The sequence below is a fragment of the Plectropomus leopardus genome, chromosome 5 (assembly GCF_026936395.1).
Source record: "Plectropomus leopardus strain MGB_pleo_1.0 chromosome 5, ASM2693639v1, whole genome shotgun sequence".
Taxonomy (NCBI): Eukaryota; Metazoa; Chordata; class Actinopteri; order Perciformes; family Serranidae; genus Plectropomus; species Plectropomus leopardus.
The window spans coordinates 13,529,267-13,554,269 of record NC_142180.1 but is presented as its reverse complement, the minus strand read 5'-3'; the positions used below and the strand labels follow the sequence as shown (position 1 = coordinate 13,554,269).

At 39.4% G+C, this 25,003-nt stretch overlaps 1 protein-coding gene across 2 annotated transcripts in view; it reads right to left on the bottom strand.

The window, feature by feature from the left end:
• The window catches only part of dnajc6 (DnaJ (Hsp40) homolog, subfamily C, member 6), a 41,917-nt gene extending 18,496 nt beyond the window's left edge, over positions 1-23,421 (bottom strand). For both annotated transcript variants that reach the window (XM_042482832.2, XM_042482835.2), the window contains exons 1-7: positions 22,969-23,421; positions 12,986-13,121; positions 5,535-5,584; positions 4,546-4,694; positions 3,272-3,394; positions 1,483-1,616; positions 511-705 (exon numbers count right to left, since the gene is read on the bottom strand). In XM_042482832.2, the coding sequence (XP_042338766.1) occupies positions 511-705; positions 1,483-1,616; positions 3,272-3,394; positions 4,546-4,694; positions 5,535-5,584; positions 12,986-13,121; positions 22,969-23,176 (995 nt within the window). In that variant the 5' untranslated portion in view covers positions 23,177-23,421. The remainder of the gene's footprint in view (positions 1-510; positions 706-1,482; positions 1,617-3,271; positions 3,395-4,545; positions 4,695-5,534; positions 5,585-12,985; positions 13,122-22,968) is intronic.
• Between the last annotated feature and the right edge of the window lie 1,582 nt (positions 23,422-25,003).

Sequence of the window (25,003 nt, the reverse complement as noted above, 5' to 3'; positions counted from 1 at the left end):
TTGTTAGAAAAGTAAATGAATATAATAAGTTGCACCACTTTGAAGTAATTAAAATTACATTATTACATTTTTAGCAGGGTAACTAGTAATCTGTAACCTATTAAATTTCAAAAGTAACCTTGCCAATCCCACAGAAAATGTGACAAGCAACCCCAACTGTGATTTTCTGCCAGCAACTCAGCAATCAACCATGTATTGTCACCCAGCTAAAACAAAAACTTTCTTTACTGTACCTCTCCTATAATGCCTCTTAATGGTAATGTTTTGTGATAAACCCATTGTGTAAAAGCCTGAAGGAGAAACATAGAAGCTGGATTTGTCAATTGTGTTACTCCAGAAATTACCCTGTAGGTGACCTCTGACCCCAATTCCAAAAATTCCAGTACCAGCATTTTTTAACAGAGCCCTCCAGGGAGCAAGATCAACTGAATATTACAACCGATCCTGTCCGCCCCTACTGCATAAAATCAAGAGGTTTACACATTTCAAAGAAGATGCCTCTGCCCCTACCTCATCCTCTCGTACTCCTGTGCAGTTGTGAAGATCTTTGTCTCCCCGATTAGAACGTCGCAGAAGGGCCGACAGCCACTGCGCTGCTTGTTGAAGCAGGGGACCGGACTCATGGTGAGTCCCTTGATCATCAAGGGCTTAGAGTGGGGTAGACTGGGCTTCTCTGATACCATGCTACACACATAACCTATGTACCTGCATGGACAGACAGAAATATAAGACAGTTTTTAAACCTCTCTCTGTGTAATGCGTGCTATCTATCCATTACACAGACGTTTCTATATATGATGAGGCTGATGGGTTTTTTTGTCATTTTCCACTAAAACTCTGAATCATGAAGGAGATCTTGTAAGATGCTCTAACAAGAACTGGTAAATAATACAGCTACTGGCTGGCAGGGTAATAAAAGGTCCATCCTTAAGGGTCTGGCTGCACTATTTGTGTTAACCTATCCCCTACAACAGCAAATGGTCTGAAATATGCTAGAATAATAACTAATTATACTGCCATGCAGTTTTAAGCCAAATTGGCCAAATTTGAACAAGTTCACAAGAATGTGCCAGACAGATGGACAACCTGGAAACACAATGCCTCTGGTCAGTTATTGCCGGTGCGGAGGCATATAAAAGTGGAATGCCTTCCAAAGGGGGTGATATGAGAATAAACATGCCTAATCGTGGAGCCTGCTGATAATGTGAATGGGTTTCTAAACTCATCAAATCAGTTTGAATCGGGTCTCTCAGTGAAAACCAATCCCCCATATTTCTGACTGATTTTTATTTAGTTCTGCTGTTAATTCTGGCAACCTCATTAAATGGTAAACAAGCAGGAAAACAAATGGTGTCCCGAACACAACTCAGCCTTAACTGAAATCGAAACATCATGTGTGTTACTACTGTCGATGCTATTTTCCTGTCCTTTCTCTCTTCCTCTTTCTCCTTCACCATCACACACACGCTCAGGATTACAAACCTGCGATGTGAGGGCCAGAGGCCGGAACCTGGTCTCTTGGCGCTGAGCAGCTGCATGGCAGGAACCGGGTTGTTGAAGAGGTGGCAGAAGCAGAACATGGCACAAACCAAAACACCAGAGGGAGCACGTCCATCCTAAAAACACAACGAGACACTGATGAATGCTCAGAAAACAACATTTATTTAAGAGCATTTAAGAGCCTGAATAATATGCGTGTCTGCCTTGCTTGTTCACCCCTGCACTGCAGCTATGACAATAGCAAGTATGAACATGTATCAAGCGATGGAAAACAGTGAATCAAATTTTGTGAATTCATGCTGTAAATTCAGCTTTTAGATAACCAAAACAAAGAGAAGTCAGGTGCCAAAACAAACCAACACTAAATATAATGGCACTAGAGATTTTCACTCACTGAATAAGTTCACTGTTATAAATTTACTCTGAGTTCATTTCAGGTCACAGGGAGACAAAAAACATTCTTCTGATCTGAATCAGAGAAAAAAAGATGTTGGAAAGGAACCGTTTGGTGGAGGTTATGCAAGACGAAGCAGTTTGCCAAACCACAGTAACTTGGCAATAACATGCTCTGCCACATGCCAGCGTACAGTGTGGCTGTCACTGAATTACAGCAGGAACGCCTGTTTCAACAAAAAACTTAAAAAGTATTAAAAAAAAGTAAAAGTATTTGAATTACATAGGTATTGTATTTAGGGTTTTAGCTGTGCCTGCCATTATAGAAGTGTTAATCATTGGCACACTTGCTGAGGAAACTTTGTTGAGTTTTCCAAACTGACTGCTGCCAAGCAAAATACATGTACATGTTGGCACAAATACTTCTTTGTCCGCCTCTTAAAAGATAATATCTCTTTCAACAAACAAAAGACGTTTGACAAGTTCTTGTTTTACATTATTTGGAATAAAACAAGGCAGACCAACATTGCCACATCCACGAGTGGCAACACTGGGAGGAGAGGAGGAGCAGAGAAATAGGAAAGAGGCTAAAAGTGGGATTTGTTTTACTTGTTATAATTCCTGGTCTGTGTGGTTTTGTAGCCTTTGTTTTTTGAAAAGTGGGGAGATTAACTTGCAGCTTTCATTTTTACACATGGAGAGGAAAAAAGAGGTGGCAGTGTTGTTACATGATTTTATGTTGATCTGTTTGGCACACAAAACATCTATTGATGTTCGTCCAATTTGGAGACAGATCCCTCCAAAATTGTTCTTCTGGTTTCCATTTTTTCCCAATTAAAGGGTCTTTTGGGGGAGTTTTTTATCTGCTGTGAGGGTCCGAGAACAGAGGGATGTTACATGTTGTAAAGTCCACTGAGGCAAATTGTGATCTGTGATATTATATCTAAAATTATATTCATATTATTTATTAGATATAAAATTGAGCATTTGAACTGAATTGATCATTAATCGTCATTTTTTTTAAACTGTTACCATGATTACCATGTTTCACACGGTTAAAGACCTGCTTTTTTCATGAGGTTTAAGATAAGATTTTTAGGATCAGGGCATTGGGTGTCTTTCAGTTTTGTCTCTGGCAGCATCTGTCACGTGCTGTGCATAGACTCAAAAGTTGATCAATAAAACCACAACTCCAAAAGCTCGGTGATGTGTTAAATGTGCCTTCACCTGATAGTAAACTGTATGAAACTTGGAAATGTACAGTTTAGCAATGCAAAAGCAAGGATGATTTGTATTCAAGAATCCAGACAATCGATGCAAAATAAATGGAGGATAGGGACTGATAAGATGAAGATACTTTATGTGAGCATCTTCTTACCGAGCAGGTGATGACACACACATTCTTGGGATTCTGTTTGAGCCAGTTGTGCATGTTCTTACACACAGCGAACAAGTTGTGGAGGCTGGGAGCCTGGCGAGAGGGCCAGTTACACTCTGAAACCTAGAAAGGAGCCAGTGCAAGAGATAAGGAAGGGGAGGAGAGGGGAGAGATCGAGGTTAGCAACAGCACTGCAGCAGTAGAGCCACATAACACAACAGTTGCCGTGATGAGTCATCTTAGATACAGCAACCTGCACAAGCAGACAGGGAGCCATCTTGGCCAAGCTAACTCCTCAGCTTTCTCAGATGTTTCTACCAGAGGGTGGCAGTCTTATCTATAGAGATCCCACATGTGCCTCCCACTTGAATCCATAACCAGCTGTGCAAAAGTGCTGAATGACATGAGCCAAAGACTCCATGCAGAGATGAGTCATAACCATGAAGATAGAATAAGAGAATAAATAGAGCATTCAGATTTGAATTCTCTGTTTTTGTTATGGTAATTTAGCTGGGACACTTGAATTAGTGAACTATAACTTAGATTTGTTATTTTAAGACATCACTTGTCACAAGTGAATATTGCTGTGGCGATACATTAAAATGCATGTTGAATCAATTCTGTATTACATTTCTTGAAGATTAAAAATAGCACAAAAGACTTACTGTTTATGCAGAAATGCACTCCTTTATGTAGCTATATCAATCAAGAACATCCCCAAATCCTAAAATGTCCCTCCAGCTGCATCCACAAAGTTAGTTTACCTGAAAACGATTTGTTAATTGCAAATTGCAACCAGCTTATACTTCTCACAGTTGGGATTCTTTTAGTGTTCATTTTTTAGGTTTTATTTGCAAGCCAAATTATCCGAGGTCTTCTCTTCTCCAAAACAAACAGGTAAAACACTGAATAAAGCAGTTTCACAAGATTCAGGTGATACTTCTCTGTGGGTTTGTGATTACAGCCTTGCTCGTCGACTTGCCCCCTAGTGTAAAATATTACTTATTGTGGCTTAAATGACAGAGAGGCATGCAATGATCATCCCAAATGGGGAAATCTAATAAGAGGCTCCTCTGTGGTTTCTTCCGTAGTTTATGGGCAGATGCAGCACCAAAAAACTAGCAGACCAAAAATAGCCGTCAAACTTATATCTCACTCTAGTGTTGTTATAACCCAGGGAGTGAAAATGGTGCAGCAACCACTAACAACTAGGTACAAACTAATAAATCTGTGATGGCATCATCTGTGGCTTTATGAGGCAGTGTCACACTCACCCTGTTAGAAAATTTGGCGCCACGGTAGTTGCGCTGTGATAGATTGAAGACAGTGTAGTGGTCGGCGTGGCGGCTGTCAAGGAATGAACGAATGTCCTCTACGTGGTTCTGGTAGCCAATCTGCACTGACTCCGCTGGGTAGGTCATCACTGAAAATAAAATCCAGGATGTTTTCAAGAGTTTCACGCATTGTTGGTGCAGATGTTTAAACACACAATATATATGATCACACCCTGACAGTGCCCTCCAGCTCTATTATTCTGCTATAAGTGAGAATTGAAATTTGAAGAGGAGGTTCACATTCAAGCATGACTATCAGGAACCACACACAAAGCATTATGGGATAGAAGCCCTCAGGTGACAGATGTCCGGCTGACATTGTTCTTTAAAGGACACACTGCTGCTTCACATTCATGTCAAGCTGGGAGCAATGTGAGAATAAGAGAAAAGGACAGAAAGAAAGCTGAGGGTGCAAGTATCTGTTTATCTGTATGTGTTTGTGATGTGTATGTTAATGCAGTCTTATATGAACTCTTATTCTCTTTATCATGCAGATATAACACGCTCTTACTCATCTACATTGTAAGTTTAAAGTTTCTGAAAGCTATTTTCCTACTCAGCCTCTCACTGAGCACTGAGATCCGACATGAACACACTATTTTCAGCCATGAATGTCCGTGCACCAATCAGGACTCAGTAATGTTTGAATTTTGAAAGTGAGTAACATTTAGGGAGATTTAGAGGCATCTAGCGGTGAATTGCAACCAGCTGAAACTTTGTTCAGGAGGTTTTTACTGAGAGCCAAATTATCCGCAGAGGTCTCTTCCTCTCCAAAACAAACAGACCAAGTGATTAAACTGGAAAAATTGAATAAAGCAGTTTCACATTATAATTTTTTGTTGGCACTGGTTTCTTATTTTTGGTGTAAGTAATTGTGTGCACGTGTGAGCTGCATTGTAAGTCCATAAACTAACACCAAATGTGTATACCTATGATCCGTGATGTGATGTAGGCAATGTCCAGCTCCCCTTTGGTGTACCTGCAACAAAAAAGATGTCTTTGAGGATTACTTTCATATATTTTTCCATGCAATTCACATGACAGAAAAGAGAGAGAGAGGGATAAAAAGAGAAAATTACAAGCAAAAGCTATGACCCTTAGCAATATTACAAGCACAAAGAATTTGACTGACTCCACTGACACCTCAAAAAATCTAAAGTTTGCACAGTATGTGTGAGAAAGAATCACCCTGAATTTTATTAGAGGTATACTGTTACACAGCAGTTATGTGTGGATGGTTTTCAGACAATTAGCATTTAGTCAGAAGAGTCAAAAGATCCCCTGTTCTTAAAAAATATCAAATCAATGCATATTCAGCATCCAAAGGGCTGCACGTCATGCATATCCAAGTAATTAGACTCCACAGGCTTTAAGCAGAAGCTACCATGTGTCTGGCTGTCAGAGAAGTTGTCTTTTTCAGGCTGAACTGCCCGGGATCAAAGGAATACCATATGTGAATTTTTCAATTGAGCATCATTGCCTTTCATTGCTAAATTTAGCTATTCCATATGGAGGCTTTTTTTTTTTTCAAAACTCTGAGAGCAGCTGCAGCACACACACACACACACATACAAGTCATACACTGCTGCTGAACCATGGTAGTGATGGAAAACAGAGCTTATGAAGTACTATGAAGCAGGTGCAGAGTTAAATGACTCCATAAAAGTTGTATTTCTTGTAATGGTAGGGCAGTTCATTTCATCATTTATAAAAATGTTTTACCCAACAGCAGCACACGCAGTTTGATCGCCCACTGCACTGCAGTCATCATACAAAACACGTTAGTGGGCTAATGTGCATCAGATTGAGTTGACTTGTTGCCTACTGTGAAAATCCCCCAAGCAGGGCTGATCTGGGCCAATCATCTCTGTGTGGTCATGGAGGAGTGCCATATGGCCCTGATGCAATCCTAGACCTGGTTATGTAATGCAGTGCTACTCAACTAGTTGGCTTTGGAGTGAGAGCACACCTAAGTGTGTCTTGGGATATTCTGTTGTGTTTCACACATGTATTTTTGGATATCATAATTCTTCTCGCAATATTGTTGTGCAGCATAAACAACTGCTAATAAAACAAACAACCTGAGTTAAATCCATCAGAGCAGTTTGCGTCTGTAAGCTTTCCATAATTAAGTAAATGGACCAAAGTTCAAGTTTCTGTTTTCATGCAAGTTTGTGTTTATCCCAGACTGCTGATTAAAGAATATCAGGACTGTATATTCTCATATAACATAGTAAAATGTTCAAACCAGGTTTTAAAAATATATATTTTAAGGAACTGCATTAATTTCCACCATCTTCTCTTGTCCTTTGCTTTTGTCTCAGCAATTTATTCCACAAATCTGCAGATGTTCCTGCTTCCCTCCTAAAATAGGTCATTGGCTATTAAAGGAGAGAGGCAGGTCAGGTGTCAGGCTTAAATGGCTGTGGCCAATAGCCATGGAGTATGCAAATGAGCAGAATCCCTGACCTCTTGAGGTTAGAGCTGAAGCCAATTAAAATGTACTGCAAGGTGCAGCACAGAGAATGAACAGAGGGGAAGGACGCGGTTAGAAAGAAGGGCAAAGTTGACACTAAGGAAGTTTCTTCTTTCTGCTAATTAAGCTACTTCATATACTTGCTGTCAAGAACTAATTTTTACTTTTAGTTTTGTGTTCAGTGTATATTTACTTGATTATCTGTTTTGTTTTTCTTAATGCTGACCTTTTACTGGTTTGTTCCTTCCGAGCATGAGGGACCTTGCCAGAGACAAGTTTTGAGAATCGTTTTTCTTGTTCTATCTATTACAAGCTCCACCCTCTACTGGAAGCTATGGGTAACACTCTCCTCCAATCACAAGCAAAGGTGCTGTAAAAAATATACCAAGTTCAGTACAAAGGTTACAAAATTGTAACTCTAGTTCTATTTGTGCTGGCAGAGCCCTATCCTGGACTTCATGAGCAATATCCTCCGTCTGTCATGAGCATGCATTCAACAGATCAAATTTGCATAAATGTAGCTGGCCAATCAAGATTTGCCTACTTAAATGTGCAGAACCCACAGGAGGAGCCATTGGACAGCATCAGCATCCTTTAACTATTCTGCAACTGCAGTATTTTGGCACAACAGAGTGTTCATTCCATACTGTTTTCACAGTTTCACAATTGTGTTTAGTCAAACTTCTGTCTTTAACCTTTACTTGAAGTGTGTTCAGCTCACAACATAGCAGTGTATTTAGATGCACAGTGAGGGCAGAAGAATGACAACACACACATGCAGTGCCCACAAGCGCCAGCACCACAGTGCCTGTTGTTTATATTTCCTACTGAAAAGTAAACATCTGGAGCACGAAAGCCATTTTAGGCCTGATTACAGCAGCAGATAGGTGCTCTGACTGTTTCTCCACTGATTATACACACACACTCACACTGACACACACACTCAGACAAACACAGTGTAAGTGGGCTAGATCCCGATGGACATTCCTCCATGCTTCTCTCCAGAATACTCTATTTGACAGCCTTTTTGTCTTTGTACAGCACTATTATGGTATATCTGCATCATAATGGATAGTTCAAAGTAGGGAATGGTAACCAATATAAGAGATTACAGAAGCACTGGATATATAATGTTTGCAACTTGACCCACTGATCCCAGGGCCTGATTTAACAGTGTTCACTCCAAACAAAAAATGCTTCAAAAAATAAATAAATGAACACTACACCAGATTTTTTCTTGATGTTTCTGAGTGATTTCTTCACATTTCTCCCATTTCTTTAAACTTAAATTATCAAAATCCAGCAATAGATTCATTGTTAGAATTTGTATATTTTGGTAAAATAATTGTTTGGTGGGAAATAGTTACACACAGAACAAAAGAGATATTAGCCAAGTGTTAGTGTTAATGAAATGGGGACGACTGAGAAATAAAAATGAGAGAGAGAGAGCGAAATGTGTGTCTGGTGGCAGAGGGTGGAGGGTGTCTGAGTGCAGACTAAGGACACTGTGCCTTTCACAAAGACCAGATCAGCCATCCACACTCTGTTGTGTTTCTTACAGGGAGAGAAACACACAGCTGAGCACCGCTGACCGATTGGCTTCCATGCAAAAACTCTTGAGCCAGGTAAACAAACAAGCAGGCTGCTTTAAATAATTCAACCACAGCCTTTTGCCTGGAATATAGATGAGACAGAAGCAGCGAGGAACCAATAAAGTCTAGTTGGGGTATTAAAAGAGGGCCTGGTTAACAACTGAGCTTATGGGGTTTTTTCTTTGAATCAGGCATGCTTAGGGGAATTTCTGCTGAAGTCTTCTAACAGTCAGTAAAGTAGGATGAAACACTGTTTAAGATACACATACTCAACCTCTGGCAGAAAGTCTGCTTATCTAAAAAAAAAAAAAAAAACCTGCAAAAAGTCCCGTTCTATATCAAAGCAGACCATTGTGTAACCTAGAGAAATTTCTACTTCTGGGATAAACAAAGAATACAAAAGATTTATTGAAGCTTAAACAAACGTGATATTAAAGGTAATAAAAAAAAGCATAAAAAGCTATCAGCACAACACTGACAAAATATAACCTACAATGTTAAAATGGTGAATTTGTTAGCAAACAGTTGCCGATTTACACATTCATAAGACACTGAGTAACATTTAACTTTGTTGTGCGCTGTTTGGTGCTGGAGAGAAGTAGAAGATATTAATAGAATTTGCGGATTGTAGACAGACACTAAAACACTCCTTAGAGCAATGCAGTAGTTCAGAGGGTATCTAGCAAATGAGCGCCACACGAATGATTTATCTTAACGTAACGCTATGTAAGTTAGGTTTAACTGAGGAACGTTTCAGTGGGTAGGTTTAGGAAAATAAAAATGCTGACAACGTACTTATAATTCTTATGCTTTTGAATGATTATGAACGCTTGCCTCCTGGGCGAAAGTCCGGTGTCTGTTTGACCGATTCACTACCTAAAACTGCCTTTGTACACAGATTTTCACTCTACTTGCTTCTTCACTCTCAGTGTATTGTTCAAGTGATCACAGCCTTCCCAAGTTTGTGGGTAATGACCAAATTATACAAATCATACACAATTTACATTGTTTTGGTAGGTATAAATACAAAGAGTGCATGAGAACAATCTGACCTAAAATAAGATACTACTACTTTTTTGAACTGATGTTATATATTTTGATCAGTGGAAAAAGAAAGGGAAAACTGTTGTTTAAGGGAGAAAGAATTACAAATAGACAAAGAAATATGTCCGCCAAGTTTAGTGTTAATAAAATGGACAAATGAGAAACAAAAAATAAAAATAACTGGGAGAGGATTGATGAGAACCAGTGAAAGACAGAGGAAGAGACTGGTCAGCCTATTTTTTTGCAGGGTGAAAGAGAGCTTCCATCCTCTCAAGAATACATCATTAGAAACTGCAGCTCTTAATCATTCTGTATCTCTCTCTAATTATCTGCTGACTCCAAGTTTTAATAGAAACTGCTGATGGCATCCAATGGGCAGAAAATCATGATACTACACCTATATAATCCTACCATCATGCTTGAAAGTGCTCTGTAGATCTACTGTACTACATAGTCAGTCGTGTAGCTCAGTTCACAAGATGTTTATTTATTTATGAGTGCCAATAAACTATATCATACACCTTCAACCTTGGGAAATCATCTCTATTTTCACAGTCATCTTTTCTGTGTTGTGCATACAGCAGCACAATAAAGTCTCCAGTGTGTCAGACGACAGCAGGATAGTTCACACCTGTCATAGGATTGTCAAAGAAATCTGTCTTAGCACTTTAAAAGCGCACTGCACTAAACTGTGGCCCATTATTGTACCACTCTGCCCATCTACCTTTCCTTTCTGAGGCTTTCAGCTGGTTGCCACGGTAGCCTGCCTCCCACCGCCCCATTATCCCAACCACCCACTCACACATACATACACAGTCCACACACAAACACACACCACCACACATAGGGCTCTAATGAAATGAATCCTTCTGTATCAGCAGTGCACTGGCCGTTTGGCACAATGAACCGCAATGAATAATTCAGCCAAGAGAGGAGACGGCAAAGAGAGGAGAGGAGAGGAGAGGAAAGGAGGAAAGGTGGAGCCGCAATGAGAGGCGGCCGAAAAACACCGGGGGGAATGACAGGACAGGAGAGTGGGAGTTTGCCAAGATGTGAGCAGCAGAGGAGGGGAGACACAACGATTAAACTTGCTGAGTCAATAGTGAGAGAGGAGCTATGTGTGTGTGTGTTTCTGACAATACAGAGGCCCCTTTGTGCTGCCCTGTGCAGATGCCTGTGCACAAACACACTGGGACGACCGAGCCGTGCCAGACTCTGCTGCTTCCCTCTTTTCTCCCTCCAGCCACACAGCTCTGTTTCTCCTCTAAAACTGAGAGTTATTTCATATTGTAGTCAACAGCTGAAACAACATTCAGTAAATCAAAATAATCACTACATCTGATATTACAATAATTTGATGAGCATGTGCAAAATCCAACTATTTGAATTCATAGCAATAGCTGTTCATCATAATTATAACTCTTTGTTATGGTAATATCTTGTTAGGGATCTTCAGAGTCACAAGTGTTATAATATCCAATGTAAGTACTGTGCGGTGTAAAAAGATTTGTGCTGCAGCAAACCAGTACACCCAAAATTAGAATCACCAGTTCAGTGTGTCTGACTAAATGTCTCGCCTTTTGTTTCTACATTATGACCTTGAGTAAAAGCCAGAAAAGTGTTTTTGCAAAGCACTATTATGTCACATTGAAATGAACCTTTTGGATGTTAAATATCGTTACTTTCCCTATATTGTCTTTTCCCCTGTTAGACATTTGTGTGAAATGTTGTCATTATTAGCATATGAATTCTTGAGTTATGGGCAAAAACCTTGACCTTTGACCACCAAAATCTAAAAAGATCATCCTTGAGTCCAAGTGGATGTTTTCATCAAATTTTAGGAAACTCCCTCAAGGCTCTCTTAAGATATCATATTCAAAAGAATGAGAGGGATGAGCTCACGGCTTTGATCAGTTCATCTTTGAGTCCAAGTGGATATTTGTGCCAAATTTGAAGAAATTCCTTCTGGGCATTTGAGATATGGCATTCGTGAGAAAGGGAGGGATGGACGGATGGATGGACAGATGGATGGATAGACGGACAGACGGACAACCTGAAAACATAATACCTCCAGTCACAGATGTTGCTGGCACAGAGGCATAGAAATAGATTTCAGCAGACACCTGTCATCACCCCACATCATCCATCATCACTATCCTCATGTTTGGAAAATGCGAAGTTGTCCATGGCTCTGACAAAAATAAGCCGAAGAAGAAGAGGAGTAGGACAGTACAGATGCTATTCCCAATTATGTAGCGGGGCGTTGGAGTAAATATGTTTTTCAGCAGAAGCATTGTGCTACCTCGCCAGTGTATTCTGGTTGTTTCATGTAGTATTTTAATTGTATGGTTTGTTGTAGCAGCTGTCACACTGGAAGATTGGGTTCCTCAGTGTCAGAAATTTGGTGCAGGGCATGCTTGATCACCGAAAAACTATATTGGCTGTCTGTGTACACACCTTAATGTGCAATTTAAGATCACCCTTTCCAACTGACAACCAAAGACTTCACCACATTTCTCTCTTAATTGTCAGTAGGACAGCCCGCAATCGAAAAGTGTAACAAGATCTTAAATCTCTCAAGGACTTTTCTTATCAACACACCGCGTCTTTGATATGAACTGGGCCCAACCAGTATCATGTACTTGCAGAGCTCTGGCCTCAGGAACTTCTGGGACTTATACACACTTTCTAACTAAATAACAGGTGATAGCACTTGTACCCCAGGCAGGTAAGGAGGCAGTGTCAACCTGTTCTGATTTATTTGTGAAGATGAAGGAGAAAGGCTGGAGCTTGTGACCAGATTTTATTTATCTGAAGAAAAAAGGGATGTAGAGGCAGAAAGAAAAAGAAAGAATAGAGAATGCAATGTAGGCTGACTAAATGCTGTATAAGAACCCTGTTAGACACTTAAACTCACTTCATCACACTGCTGTTCACTCAGCACTTGATATGTTACTCTTTGATTCAGACATGCAGAACTGCTGACACAAATTCTAATTATATTAAACATTAGACATGCTATGTTTGAAATAAAATATTTTCATATATATGCCTTGTCTTCTAGTATCGCAACTACAGACATGGCTCTTCTCATGTTTCCAAACCTCTGTCATTCCAACCAAAAGTGATGGAATGCTAATATCTGCAAAGTATAATAAACTATAAGCAAAACTACAGTCAGTACTTAGTTGTAGTGCAACACACGATGTGCAAAGTGGGTGCAAGGCTATACTAAAGTGTATTGTGTGTGAATTCAGCGGTAACTTACGTGGCAACCTCACGCATGACCTTAGTGGAGGTGTCTTTCAGCGTGTCCTTTAAGTTGTCCTTGAAGTTGCTGAAGAACTTCCCAGCTCCTCCCTTCACCATATCCAACAACCCTCCACCATAATTGGCATCCATATCTGAGGACATAGAACATTAGCCAATCAGAATCCAGAGGGACACAAAATACACACACAGTGAAGATGCTAACAGTACACTTCCAAATAAATGCACAGATTTGACTGTTGGATAAAAACCTGCTATTTGACTTTTCAAACAGAAGAACAACTGTTGCTTTCTATACAGGTACGATGCATATTATGCAAATATAAGTGATCCTTGAATTACTAGCTGGAGTTTTGAGGTTTTTATTTGACTTCAGTATAAAACATATGAGTCACTGCACAACACAACAATTAAGGTAGGTGTGAAGGAATGATGGACAAGGACACAACAGACAAGACGCAAGAAAATGCACACCATCTGGAGGTGTGCGGGTGTGTGTGTGTGTGTGTGTGTGTGCTTGCGTGCGTGCGTGCGTGTGTGTGTGTGTGTGTGATTACAATGTATCTTAGTCAGCACCCCTCTGGAGATATGAGATTTTCTCTCCCTCTCTCTCCAACTCTCCCCTTTATATATCCACATATCCACACATAGAAACCAAAGTGGCTTCACTTGAGATGTAACTTGGCAGTGCTGATGAATCTACATACATTAAACATGAGGCATGTTTTGGGCAGGACTTGGACAGTTTAGTTTGAATTGTCTAATATAACTAACTGAGAAGTCTGTGTACATTTTTTTTACTTTAGCATACCTAATATCAAATGAGCAAAAAAGCTGTCTTAAATTCATTTTGTGATATTGATTGATGGTGGAAAGGTACGCAATGTTTCATTACTGAATACGAAACTGTCCCAGGCTGTCGCCATATTTATGTTTTTGCAAACGTTTGCAATGAACAGAAGGTTTCAGGAGGAAAAGGAGCATTTTTTAACTTGTTTCACATTGTTTTCGCTATTAACAATCTCCATAAGCAGACACTTCTAGTGGACAATGCAAATAATGTCTGTTAGTTTCTCTGAGGCATACCATGAAACATAGCTACAGCAGCTGTATGCAAAAAGCTTACAGTCAGAAATGAAGGAAATTGAGCAAAGTCTTGTTAAAAACTTCTCAAAGTCATAAATTGTCCAGAGGCATCCTTGTCAAAACATTACAACCTTACAACCTGAGATTCTGGACAGTGCTTTTATATCTGCTCTGTTTTTTATTACAGTTTGAAATGGTACGTATAGCTGGGAAAGAGAGTGATCATCCAACCAGCACTGGGAAGAGTTGAGTATGATATTGAAGTGAGGCAGGTGGTTCATTATGACAGGAGAGTATAGTGTCATTAGCTGGTAGTTGGCTGCAATTTGTGTGATGTTATGCTATATAATAGGCTATTATAAGTCTTTTTGCATCATGCTGGTGGGCCGCTGTGCCTTATTCTATGCAGAACTCTTCGTTATATTATGGCCATGAGTTGTTCCTCATATGTGAGAAGTGAGTCTAAAGCAATCATAACTGTGTCTTTTTGATAAAGAAATTAGAAAATTATAATGTTGGGTCAAGCTCAGGTCTTAAAGATGTCTGCACGGGCCAGGTTCAGGGCTCACACAGTGCTGCTGCTGTTCCACTAATTGTCACCTGTGAAAATCCTCAGAGAAAAATAGCATTTGTGTTGCCTTGGAGAGCACACTTCTGATTGATTTCAACAGCAGACTTTCACACCCACTCACAAAGATGCTCCAAACACTGTCTTAGAGGATATCTGCTGGCTGCTGCTGGACAAATTTTGCTGATTATGAAGAGCAACTGCTTTAAACTGTTCTTTCACTACTCTTCTACCTCTGCTCCCTACACTCCCCTCTCTTTCCCTGTCTGGTTCACTCCATAACATCCTCAAATTTAGACTTTTCATCTCTGAGTGCACAGGCCTGAAATTTGTGACAGGGATTTAATTTTTCTGGAGAATAAAGCTCCTGCTTGTTGAACTCATACAGCATATGATCCTCAGACATTTCTAAAAACTTGAATGGAACTTTGCCTATGGCAATCACGATTAATACTGTTAACTGAGCAGCCACTTGCAAAGTGACTGAAGTGTAGTAATAGCTGCATTAGGAAAAGAGCAATGCAGTGCCTCAGAACAAATATATATGACACTGGGGTGTTAGATTAGCTCACAGAACACCTTTGTTTTAAACCTGGCATGTGGAGTTTGAAAGATATGGGCATTTACCAGACAAGGAGGGTCCAACACAAGCTATTGCATGATAGGAATTTTCGGATCATCTGTTTTGGGAGGTTAACCCATTTTTTGGGCTTACTCCTAGAAGATATCCTCGGCCTATGCAGCTTTTATTTTGAGTCTTCCAAATAACAAAAGTCAGTGCTGTATTAATGGACTGCCTCTTTAACATTTTTACATCAACGGGTATTACATGAAGAAAATTACTTATTGAATGAAATATTTTCACTTTAAAGATGGGCTGTTTATAGAATGGGGTCTAAAAAGGCTTCTTTAGGTTTGGAACAAACTTTAAAACTAGAAAAGCAAAAACTTCAGGAGTTCTTGTTTTGTCTTTGACAGTCAAGAAGGAGCAATTAAAATACACTTTTTATGATGCACTGCAATTTGTGCTAAAAAGGCCAATAAAGGTGGTAATAAAAGTGCAGGGTTTGGGAGATCTCCATTTCAGTTGTCCGATGTACTCTCAAGCCAAAAACATTTTTGCTTGTCATTTTTCTTCTTTTGCTTAGTTATCCACTGGCTACAACTGGATCTAAGTACTGAAGATTATAATATTTAATCCAGTAAAATTGACCAGAGTCTCAACTTTTGTAATAATGTGTGTCCCTCCCTTTCACCCTATGTTATAACATTTCTTCAACAAAAATGGATTGGCTGAAATCCACTAAAACTGAAATTATGGGTTTTTACTTGAAAACAGAAGCATGGACACACAATGTAAAAGGCCCAAAAAGAATCAAAGCCTACACTGCTAGCATTATCACATCTGTGCCTTGAAACCTTAAGCTGACAGCAGGCCTCGTTTTTTACATTCTGTTAAACTGTGTTGCACGAATGCACCGTCCTCTGCTTTCTGAGGTGAACCCTTTGTGTGTGCTTCAGGCATTTCAATTTGATTTATCTGTACAGCAGAGAGAGTGTCAACACTTAATAAGAGAAAAGGAAATGGGAGATAACATGCAGCAAAGGTTGAGCTCCCCAGTAAAAGCCATGCTCTTTGTTTTCTTATGCCTAACATACACAATAACCCTGTTAACTCTGCGGCTGACTGAATTTAACCTCTAAATCATATAATTTGCTGATTGCATCCTAGACTAATGCCTTACAATCACCATTTACCCTTCATTTCCTGAGGAGTAAATTAATAGATCAATATTACTCTCATGTCTGTCCACTAATATGAGGCTACAGCCTGCACCTGGTTTAGCAAAAAGACAGAAAACAGCTAGCATGGCTCTGTCCAAAAGTGGCAATATCCACTTACAAGCACCTCTTAAGCTCACTACTTAGCACATTATCTTGTTTGTTTAATCCATAAAAAAATTGAAGTCTGAAAGGGGATTATGCTGCCTTTGGACAGAGTTGTTTCCCCCTGTTTCCAGTTGTAATGCTTTATTCACTTCATATTTACTGTGCACACAAGGACACAAGTGGTAATAATCTTTTTATCTATTTCTTGGTAAGCTTATTTCCCGAGTTTCTAAACTATCCTTTTAACCCCTTGAAACCTGGATTGACATCTGTTTTCTTGTGCTGTTAGTTTAAAATGAGCTTTAAGACAAAGAGACAGAGAGAAAAAGAGAATTGTAAGATTTTATCTTTATTTAAATAGGGAAGAAACTCTGTTTATAGTTATTAAAATCCATATTAAATTGCAAATTATGTTTTTAAATTATTATTATTATTATTTAACCATTTTTCTTTCCTTTAACCTTTACTTTCTGCAAATTTCTCAGCTCTTTTTGTAACTTCTTAATAATTTCTTGCTTTTGGGGAGGTAATATCCTGTTAAGTTGCTTATCTATGAGAAATCAGGCCAATATGCTCAGGTCTCAAAGGGTTAATTATGAGACAATTTTAGCATGTCTATACTGAGAAATACTAACTGAAATGCTCCCCTCGCATTCTACGGGCAACACTGTTATTTCACCTGTAGGTTTTGGTCTATTTTTAACCTCCTTACTATGCAAATTTCCAAGCCAGTGAGCATGACAGGATGTACTAGGAAAACCTGGATCCTGCTCTGTCTTGAAATCAAGAGCTGTATGAGTTAGACCTGGATCTGCCAGTCATTTTCAGATACCTGCACAGGTAACAAGGCATCTGTTATCATGAAGGAAAGAATGTGCTTCAAACAAACATCACTACAGAGAGCTGTTCCACAAAAAAAATAGGACCAAGCCAATAGCTCCCCCCTCCTCCCTCCTCAACCACCTCATATTGCTTTCACAGTCAACCAATAGAAACAGAGAGAGGGAGGGGAAGGAAAGGAAAAGAGAAGACAGTTCTTGTTATGTCCAGAGGGATCAGCGGGGTGTCTGAATATGTCTCCCTCCTCCTACAGCCACAAACATTTCTCCCTCAATATCCGACTTGGTGTGAATGACACACATGGATTCATGCACACAACAATAAAGCGCAACAAGCAAACACACTGCACTTGATCTTAGTGCTACAACACTTTGCCAGGTCTTTTTGTGTCCTGGATCCAAATGACTGCGGCATGAACCCCCTACTCTAATCTGCTTAATTATAGATGCTGCTGATAAGACAAGGAGTGTGTGATTAATCATCTACTATGCATCTTAACCAGAGGAGAATTCTGTTGCTTTGAATGGCAAGCAAACTCCTGCAGACTGCTAAACACACAAGTCATGGAACATTGGTGAAAGATGAGACAAACTATAGGTGCAAGCTGACAGTTTAGTAGTCAAATATAATTTTGTATAAAAGGTTTGAAACTGCCTGTGAACCTTTTCACTGATTTCAAAATGCTTGACCTAGTATAAACCTATGGAGAGGCAAACACAGGCCTGGATTGGCATTTGATCCTAAGCAAGACTATAGTAACTTTTGCAAGCATTCTTCAAAATAGACTGCACAACCTAAAACATATTATTTGGAAAACATGGGACTTAATAAGCCCATGATGCTCCTTGATTTAGATGGTTGTCTGAACCTGTAGTGTTTAGACAACCTCATTTACACACCAAGAAGACATACGTGCAAATATTCCAGTCACCCCTCTGTCAGGCCCACTAAATTTGTGCTAAATTTATTTTCTTATGTCTGTTTTGCAAGCCTTAGTGTGCTTTTTATGGTTGGCTTTGGATGGTGGTGTTATGCAAGTCACACATAGGGATGAGGAGATCAACTAACCAGTCTGTAAACTCTCTTTCTGCTGACTTCTAGCTAGCTAGCCGCTAACTAGCTAGGTCGAGTTTTTTTTTTTTTTAATGTAAACATCAGTAAACATAGAGGAAAAAGATGAAGAATAATGGTCACCAGCTGAACTAGCATCCTGCTAGCCATTATAAAAGTACTTGAAATAACCTGCGTAACCTTTTCAATGGGATATCAAAACTGTCCAGTCAGAACAGACTCTTTTTCTGTGCCAATATGGAACCATTCAGAAACATTGATGATTATAAAGCAGCAGTCAACAATACAAGAAGACACAAAAAAGGACTACTGTGCACAAGTTAAAGGAGCTGATGGGATCACATTTCACTGGAGTTGTATCTTGTGAAATTCCATGTGACAAATAATAAATAAATAACTGAGTAACTAGGTACTGTTTTTCAAGTTCATGCCAGCAAATGTGTGTAAGCTTGTGTTGACAAACTGACAGCAGCAAGACAGCAAGACAATGAAGGAGGAGAGGAATGGGAAATACAATAAAGGCTCCCAGACGGACTCGAATCTGGGCTGTTGCGGTTCATGATCAGCGGCTTAACACCCATAGGCCACCAGGGCACCCTCAAAACTGCAGACAGTTGCCACATAACAAAACCACATCCATCACTTTGAGAGTCAGGCTGGTTTTACTACCATCAATCAAAATATAAACAAGGATACTGAGAGGGGAGACACCTGCTTATTCACAGCAAAATAGATAAAGTAATATTGCTGAGAAATGAGCAGTGCTAGATGATGTTGAAGACTGATGTTCCTCTCAGTAACCTGATTACAAGATGAGCCTGTGGCAATTAGCCACTACTTCAGATACAATAAAGATCATTGTGTTTCCTTTATGTTGGCTAAAACTTCAACTATTTTTACCAGTTATCTTGAGCCTCAGAGTAGTGTATTTTATAATACAGTAACAGGCTATTAAGATTGTTTTATTAGAATAACAAGTAGAGACCAAAAGAAATTAGACTTTGCAGTATTTTACAACAAATAAGAAAAGATCAAATAAAAGTCAGAAAGTAAAATCTCAATTTGAATCATATTTTTCCTTTGTTCTTTCCAATAATCATTTCTTGATCCCTCAGATTCATCTTGCATCTTGACCCCAAAAGAGAAATATATATCAGATATGAAATAGCTAACTGCTAACTTGTTAGCATTAGCAGAAAACGGATCATATAACCAACATGACTGTAAAATAGTTTGCAAACAGGCATCTATTTGATCATCTCTATAAAAGACAATTTAGCTGGTTTTCATTTATGCTTTATTGTCCAACTGAGTCTACCCAGCTGTCACCCGATGCCAATAGGGCCTCAGAAAGACACTAGACTCGGACAGACAATACATTTTTGCTGAAATTAAAAAAAATCAGGTTGATGATATTTTAAATTTCACACCAACTAAGAAACTTAGAACTTAACATTGTGAAGTGGTTACTTGCCAACATAACTTAAAACCAACAAAATATCATACTTATAGATCTAGATCAAACTAATGACATGGAATTTTGATCACCCAACATCACAATCTAAATTCAACCAAATATCAACATGTAACAATGTTGGTACCCAGCTGTGTTATCTCATTTTATTAGGTATGCACAATATTTGATTTTTTGCTGATGTCCAATACTCCCATATAAAAACAACTCATTTGGCCAATAACCAATACCGATATTGATATATCCACTTTTGTCCCCACCTAATTTTAGTGATCATCAAGTCCTCTCTGTAGTGGAATTCACATCATATCATACATACTCTTATCATAACGGCCCTCCAGCAGATGGAGACATAAAATAGAATGTTTTCGGTGTATGCAATATTCATTTATTTTGCAAAACAAAGAAAAATACTTCAGCTTACGGGGTTGATGTTTTATACTTGTTCACTTTGTAAATTAAAAAAAAATTGTGATATGGGCAGAAATCAGCATGTTGTCCGATTCTGATGTTTCATTTTGAAGCCAATATCTGCTGATACTGTTGACACGCCGATAATATCATACACCCCTGCCTGTTATGTCTCCCCTGTGTTGTTTCCCATCCTGAGTATTAAATGGTATAAATCAGTTACAGTGTTAATGACTAAATTTGCTCCTTAAAATCCTGCTCTCCTGTAAATCACGTGCCTTTATTTTCTGCTGTATCTATTTCTCTGCATATCTCTGTGAATCTGTTAGCTGTGTCTTTCTGTCAGTAGCCAGATGGCTGTGGGAGTGCACAGACTGGTGAGCCAGTTACAGTGACAAACCTTGCTAATACAGACACTAGAGGGAGGCTCTGATACAGACTCTATCAGGTAGAGAGCCCAGACACTCACAGTAAAAAGAAAGAGCGGGACATCAACAGAACAGAGAGCTCTCAGCAGTGCCAGAAAGATCAATGAATGTGTCTCCCTTCCTCTAGAGTGCCAACCTTTACCCCTCAGTATCAGGCTGTGCGCGAACGGGACAGATGGATACATAGACACACACAGACAGAGACAGGCACACAGGAACATGAAAGGGACCATCCCTAAGAGCTTACAGACCAGACAGACATCTGACACTGGAGCCCACCCCCACTCTCCACCATCACTAACCCCAATCCCCTTTCCTCACTGACCCTCCTCATACAGCTTCTTTTGTTTCACACAGATCTTCTTCCCTTGTGGCTGGCTGACTCTCTAAACACTTTACTTTTAAACACCCAAAGTAACAAAATTCACTATAAGCCCTCCTTTACTGCAATCACTACACTGTTATTATCTTGCAATATTAGCAGTAATAGTTGTATTGATATTGTTATTGTCCTTCTTTTGCTTCAAAACTGCACAATATTTTAAGATAGAAGGAATTTTTTTTGAGGCCCAAACATTGACTTGGCTGTTCATATATGAAACATTTAAATCAGTTACTTAAAGATAACCTGGAAGATGAGGAAAAAACGCCATTATTTGATAAACTGTGTTAATATATTTATTGTCTTTCATCTGATTTCTATCTTTATTAAAATACATTTTCATAAAGATTTAAAACTATGCAGAAGTACATGTTATACATGGTACACTATTATTTAATATGTTTTATTGTTTTTATGTTTGACATATAATTACATCTTGTAATCCCAAATAGGAAGAGCCAAATGTTTGACATGGCATAAAAATGAAACATATAAAAAATTAATAGTAGTGAGAGTTAATAACTGTAGTAGTGGCAGCAGCAGTGGTCGCAGTAGTAACATCACAATGCTTAATTCTTCTCAAGAGGCTCTTTTACAGAGTCCAGAATTGATCTTAATGAGGATAACGTGTCAAAACAAATGAGCTATTGTGACTGAATTTAATAAAGCATGTAGGGCATTTGTCATCAAATTAATGATGAACAGATTTTGGTTTTAATTGGATACATTAGGCTCATAATCCATCATTCATGGCCAGCTGATTAAACTTTTGATCTGAAAGCATTTGTGCCACTGCTGCCTAAAACAGAATCAGGAGTTGTTGTCTTTTTTTAATCTCCTAACTATTAGAGTATTAGTTAAATTAAAAATAACCAATTTTATTCCTAGACCATGAAAAAGTAAAAGCGCTATGACATGTGGTTATTATGCTCCTGAAAACTGGCTGGAAAATGAGTTTGTGTACATGTGCTTCCATATTTGACATATTTCAACCCTTTGAAACCTGAGCACATTGGCTTGACTTCTTTCAAAAACTTGGGAAGAAAGCAATGAGCAACAATAAAAGAAATCACCCATAATTATCAAGAAATCAGAAAAATGTACAAGAAAATTACCTGAAAACTAACGACGAAGACAACAACAACAAAAATGTCAAAAAAACAAGGAAATTACCAGGGAAAAGTGCATACAAATTTAAATAAATTTTTTGCATAATTTAATGCTAATTATTTAATAATAATGCACCAATTTGCTCACGGGTCAAAGTTTTAAATACTTGTGAAAGGTGTCTGACTGCAGTAAAAGAAAAGTGATGTTGTTCCAGGTTAACATATTGCGGGCACTAGAATAGAGTGATGTGTGCATATCATCTAAAATATTATCATGCAAATACTTTTTGATACTTGATGCATCTAAAACATACCACTCAGTCTATAGTCTAAACATTATGTCAAATGCATTTGTGCTGGTTACCCTAAAAGAAGATGCACTGGACTGGTTAGCGCCGCATGAACATATATAACAGACCGTTTTAGAAATTTTACATAAAACCAGTGGTACTAGAGCTGTCCTCTGCACATAATAGCCTAACATAGTCATTTAGGTGGGGTCTTAGAGCCACTATGAGCCCTGGAGGGGGTACCAGGAGGTGCATAGCATCGTTGTATACTTTCACTATTTGTTAGCCATTGTGTTTTGCCCACTGCTACTCCACACCAGGACACTTACAGGCCACGTTAATAGTGCTGCCTAAAGTCATCAGTTATCACTCAAGCACTCGTCGTGTCAGCATGCAGTCGCCATCCAAGTGTGATGCGGTGATGATGCTTACCTGAGCTGTCCATGGTGCTGCAGTCCTCCTCTCTCAGCGGGCCTGCCTTCGGTCCAAGGGTGGCCGCTATGGAGCCTGCGAGTGTGCCGCCGCCGCTGCTGCTGCTCCCCCTGCCGACACTGAAGCTGTCTCCCCCGCTATCGACCAACTGCAAAGATTCATAGCCATCGTAACTGGTCTTTTTCTTGTAGGCCCCCAGCAAGCTCATTACCGAAGCACACAAAAAGGGGAATTAAAGACAAAAGAAGCCCAAAAGACGTAGTAGGCTACGCCGCGCCGTCGCCGCCAGCACCGCCACAGCCGCCGCCGCTGCTGCTGCTACTCCTGCTACTCCTGCTGCTGCTGGGTGCACATGTCCGGGGCGGAGAGGGAGAAGACGACCGGTCTCCTCTGTTTTCTGGGGGAAGAAATATTCCGCCGGTTTGCGCTCTCTCTCTCTCTCTCTCTCTCTCTCTCTCTCTCTCTCTCTCTCTCTCTGTCTGTCTATCGCCTCTCTCCTCAGCAGCACCGCATTTTACTACGACGCCGCTGCTGCTGCTGTCGCTGTAGTCCCCGACTGAGCAGCCTAAAAGGAAATCCACCCCAAAGCACAATCCTCTCATGTTATTGCTGCATCTATGTTCACTTACTCTAATCAGCAGTTGTAAGCAGGGTCTGGGCCACCGGGCTTATTTTTCCTAAAGCTCACCAATGCAAGACATTTTAATGTTAAAAAATCTATATAAACAAACAAAAAATATATACTTATTAAGAAATCAAAAAGTAAAAAAGTCACTTATTTACCACAATACAATATGACTCCAAAGTACCTAAATGTATCAATACATGAATGTTATTATCTTCAGTTGTGAGGCCAACACTCTAACACACAGGGACATGGCCCCCACATTCTAGGCCAATGCATAAGCAGTCTCTGTGGGCCCGCAGCCCCTCCTCTCTTGATCATGGTCTCTCTCGGGAACCTTTTGATTTATTTTATTCTTAATTAATATGTGTTTAAAGACAAATCCTAGTGCAAGGGCGGACTGAACCATTTTGCGCTTTTGAGGGGTAAGAGGGGCCTCGGAGCCTTCAAGTTCAGTCTTTCAACTGATTTATTCAGCCAGTTTTGATTTGGTTATGGCACTAATGACTTTGAAAAAAAAGTTTAAAAGAAAAATGTAATAAGTCCCATTTTCTCTCCCACTGTGACACCCCTTCACATTCAACTTTGTTCCTGCATGTTCTTATGTAAAATGATTGGGATGCCAGTGTCACAGTTGTGATTTTGGGGGGATTTCCCCTTTAAAGGCTCCAAATGTCTATGAGCTTCTAGCCAGGTATGATTGTCCTCTTTTCAGGTCTTTCATTTCCTCATTTTGTCCATCCATCAACCCAAAAAGCTTCTCAATTCACAGTGAAACTGGCACCAGAAAATATCTGACATTAAGCTTTTGAAGTGACTCAAATGATTTATCGGTTATCAAATTAGTTGCCAAAGTAAGATCTCTACTCAAATGCAAGCCCAGTGCAGTATGGGTTTATGTTGGATAGTGTAACCATGACTGTACATGGGGAAGAGGCACAAGTGATTATTTAAAGTGTGCTAAAAAGTAAAAATTGCAGTGTCATCTATTAAAATTACAAAAGTCCTCGGGGAAATGTAAGAAATGTTGAGTTTAAAAATCCTCTCATGCTATGACCTGCTTTCCTGGGTATAAGGAAGGAGCACATTATGAGACTGGGCTCAAAATAAAGCAAATTATTATTTGAGTCCTGTGCTGAAAATTAACAAGGACCCCTGGCTGTGTCATAATAACAAGAGGAGTCTTGTAGTCAGCACTGCAAGACAACAGCACCATGCCTTGTTGGAAAAGGGAAACTCACTCTGCATCAAAGGGGATATTCTCACTCGGCTAGCAGCCTTGAATGTTGACAGGCTCTTTTTAATATAATAAAAATCCAACAGATTAGTAATTTCAGCCCCAAATTTGTCATTTTAGCTCCTTTTTTTGGTGTAATGACCCCGGATCCACGAAGGACAAAACATTGACCA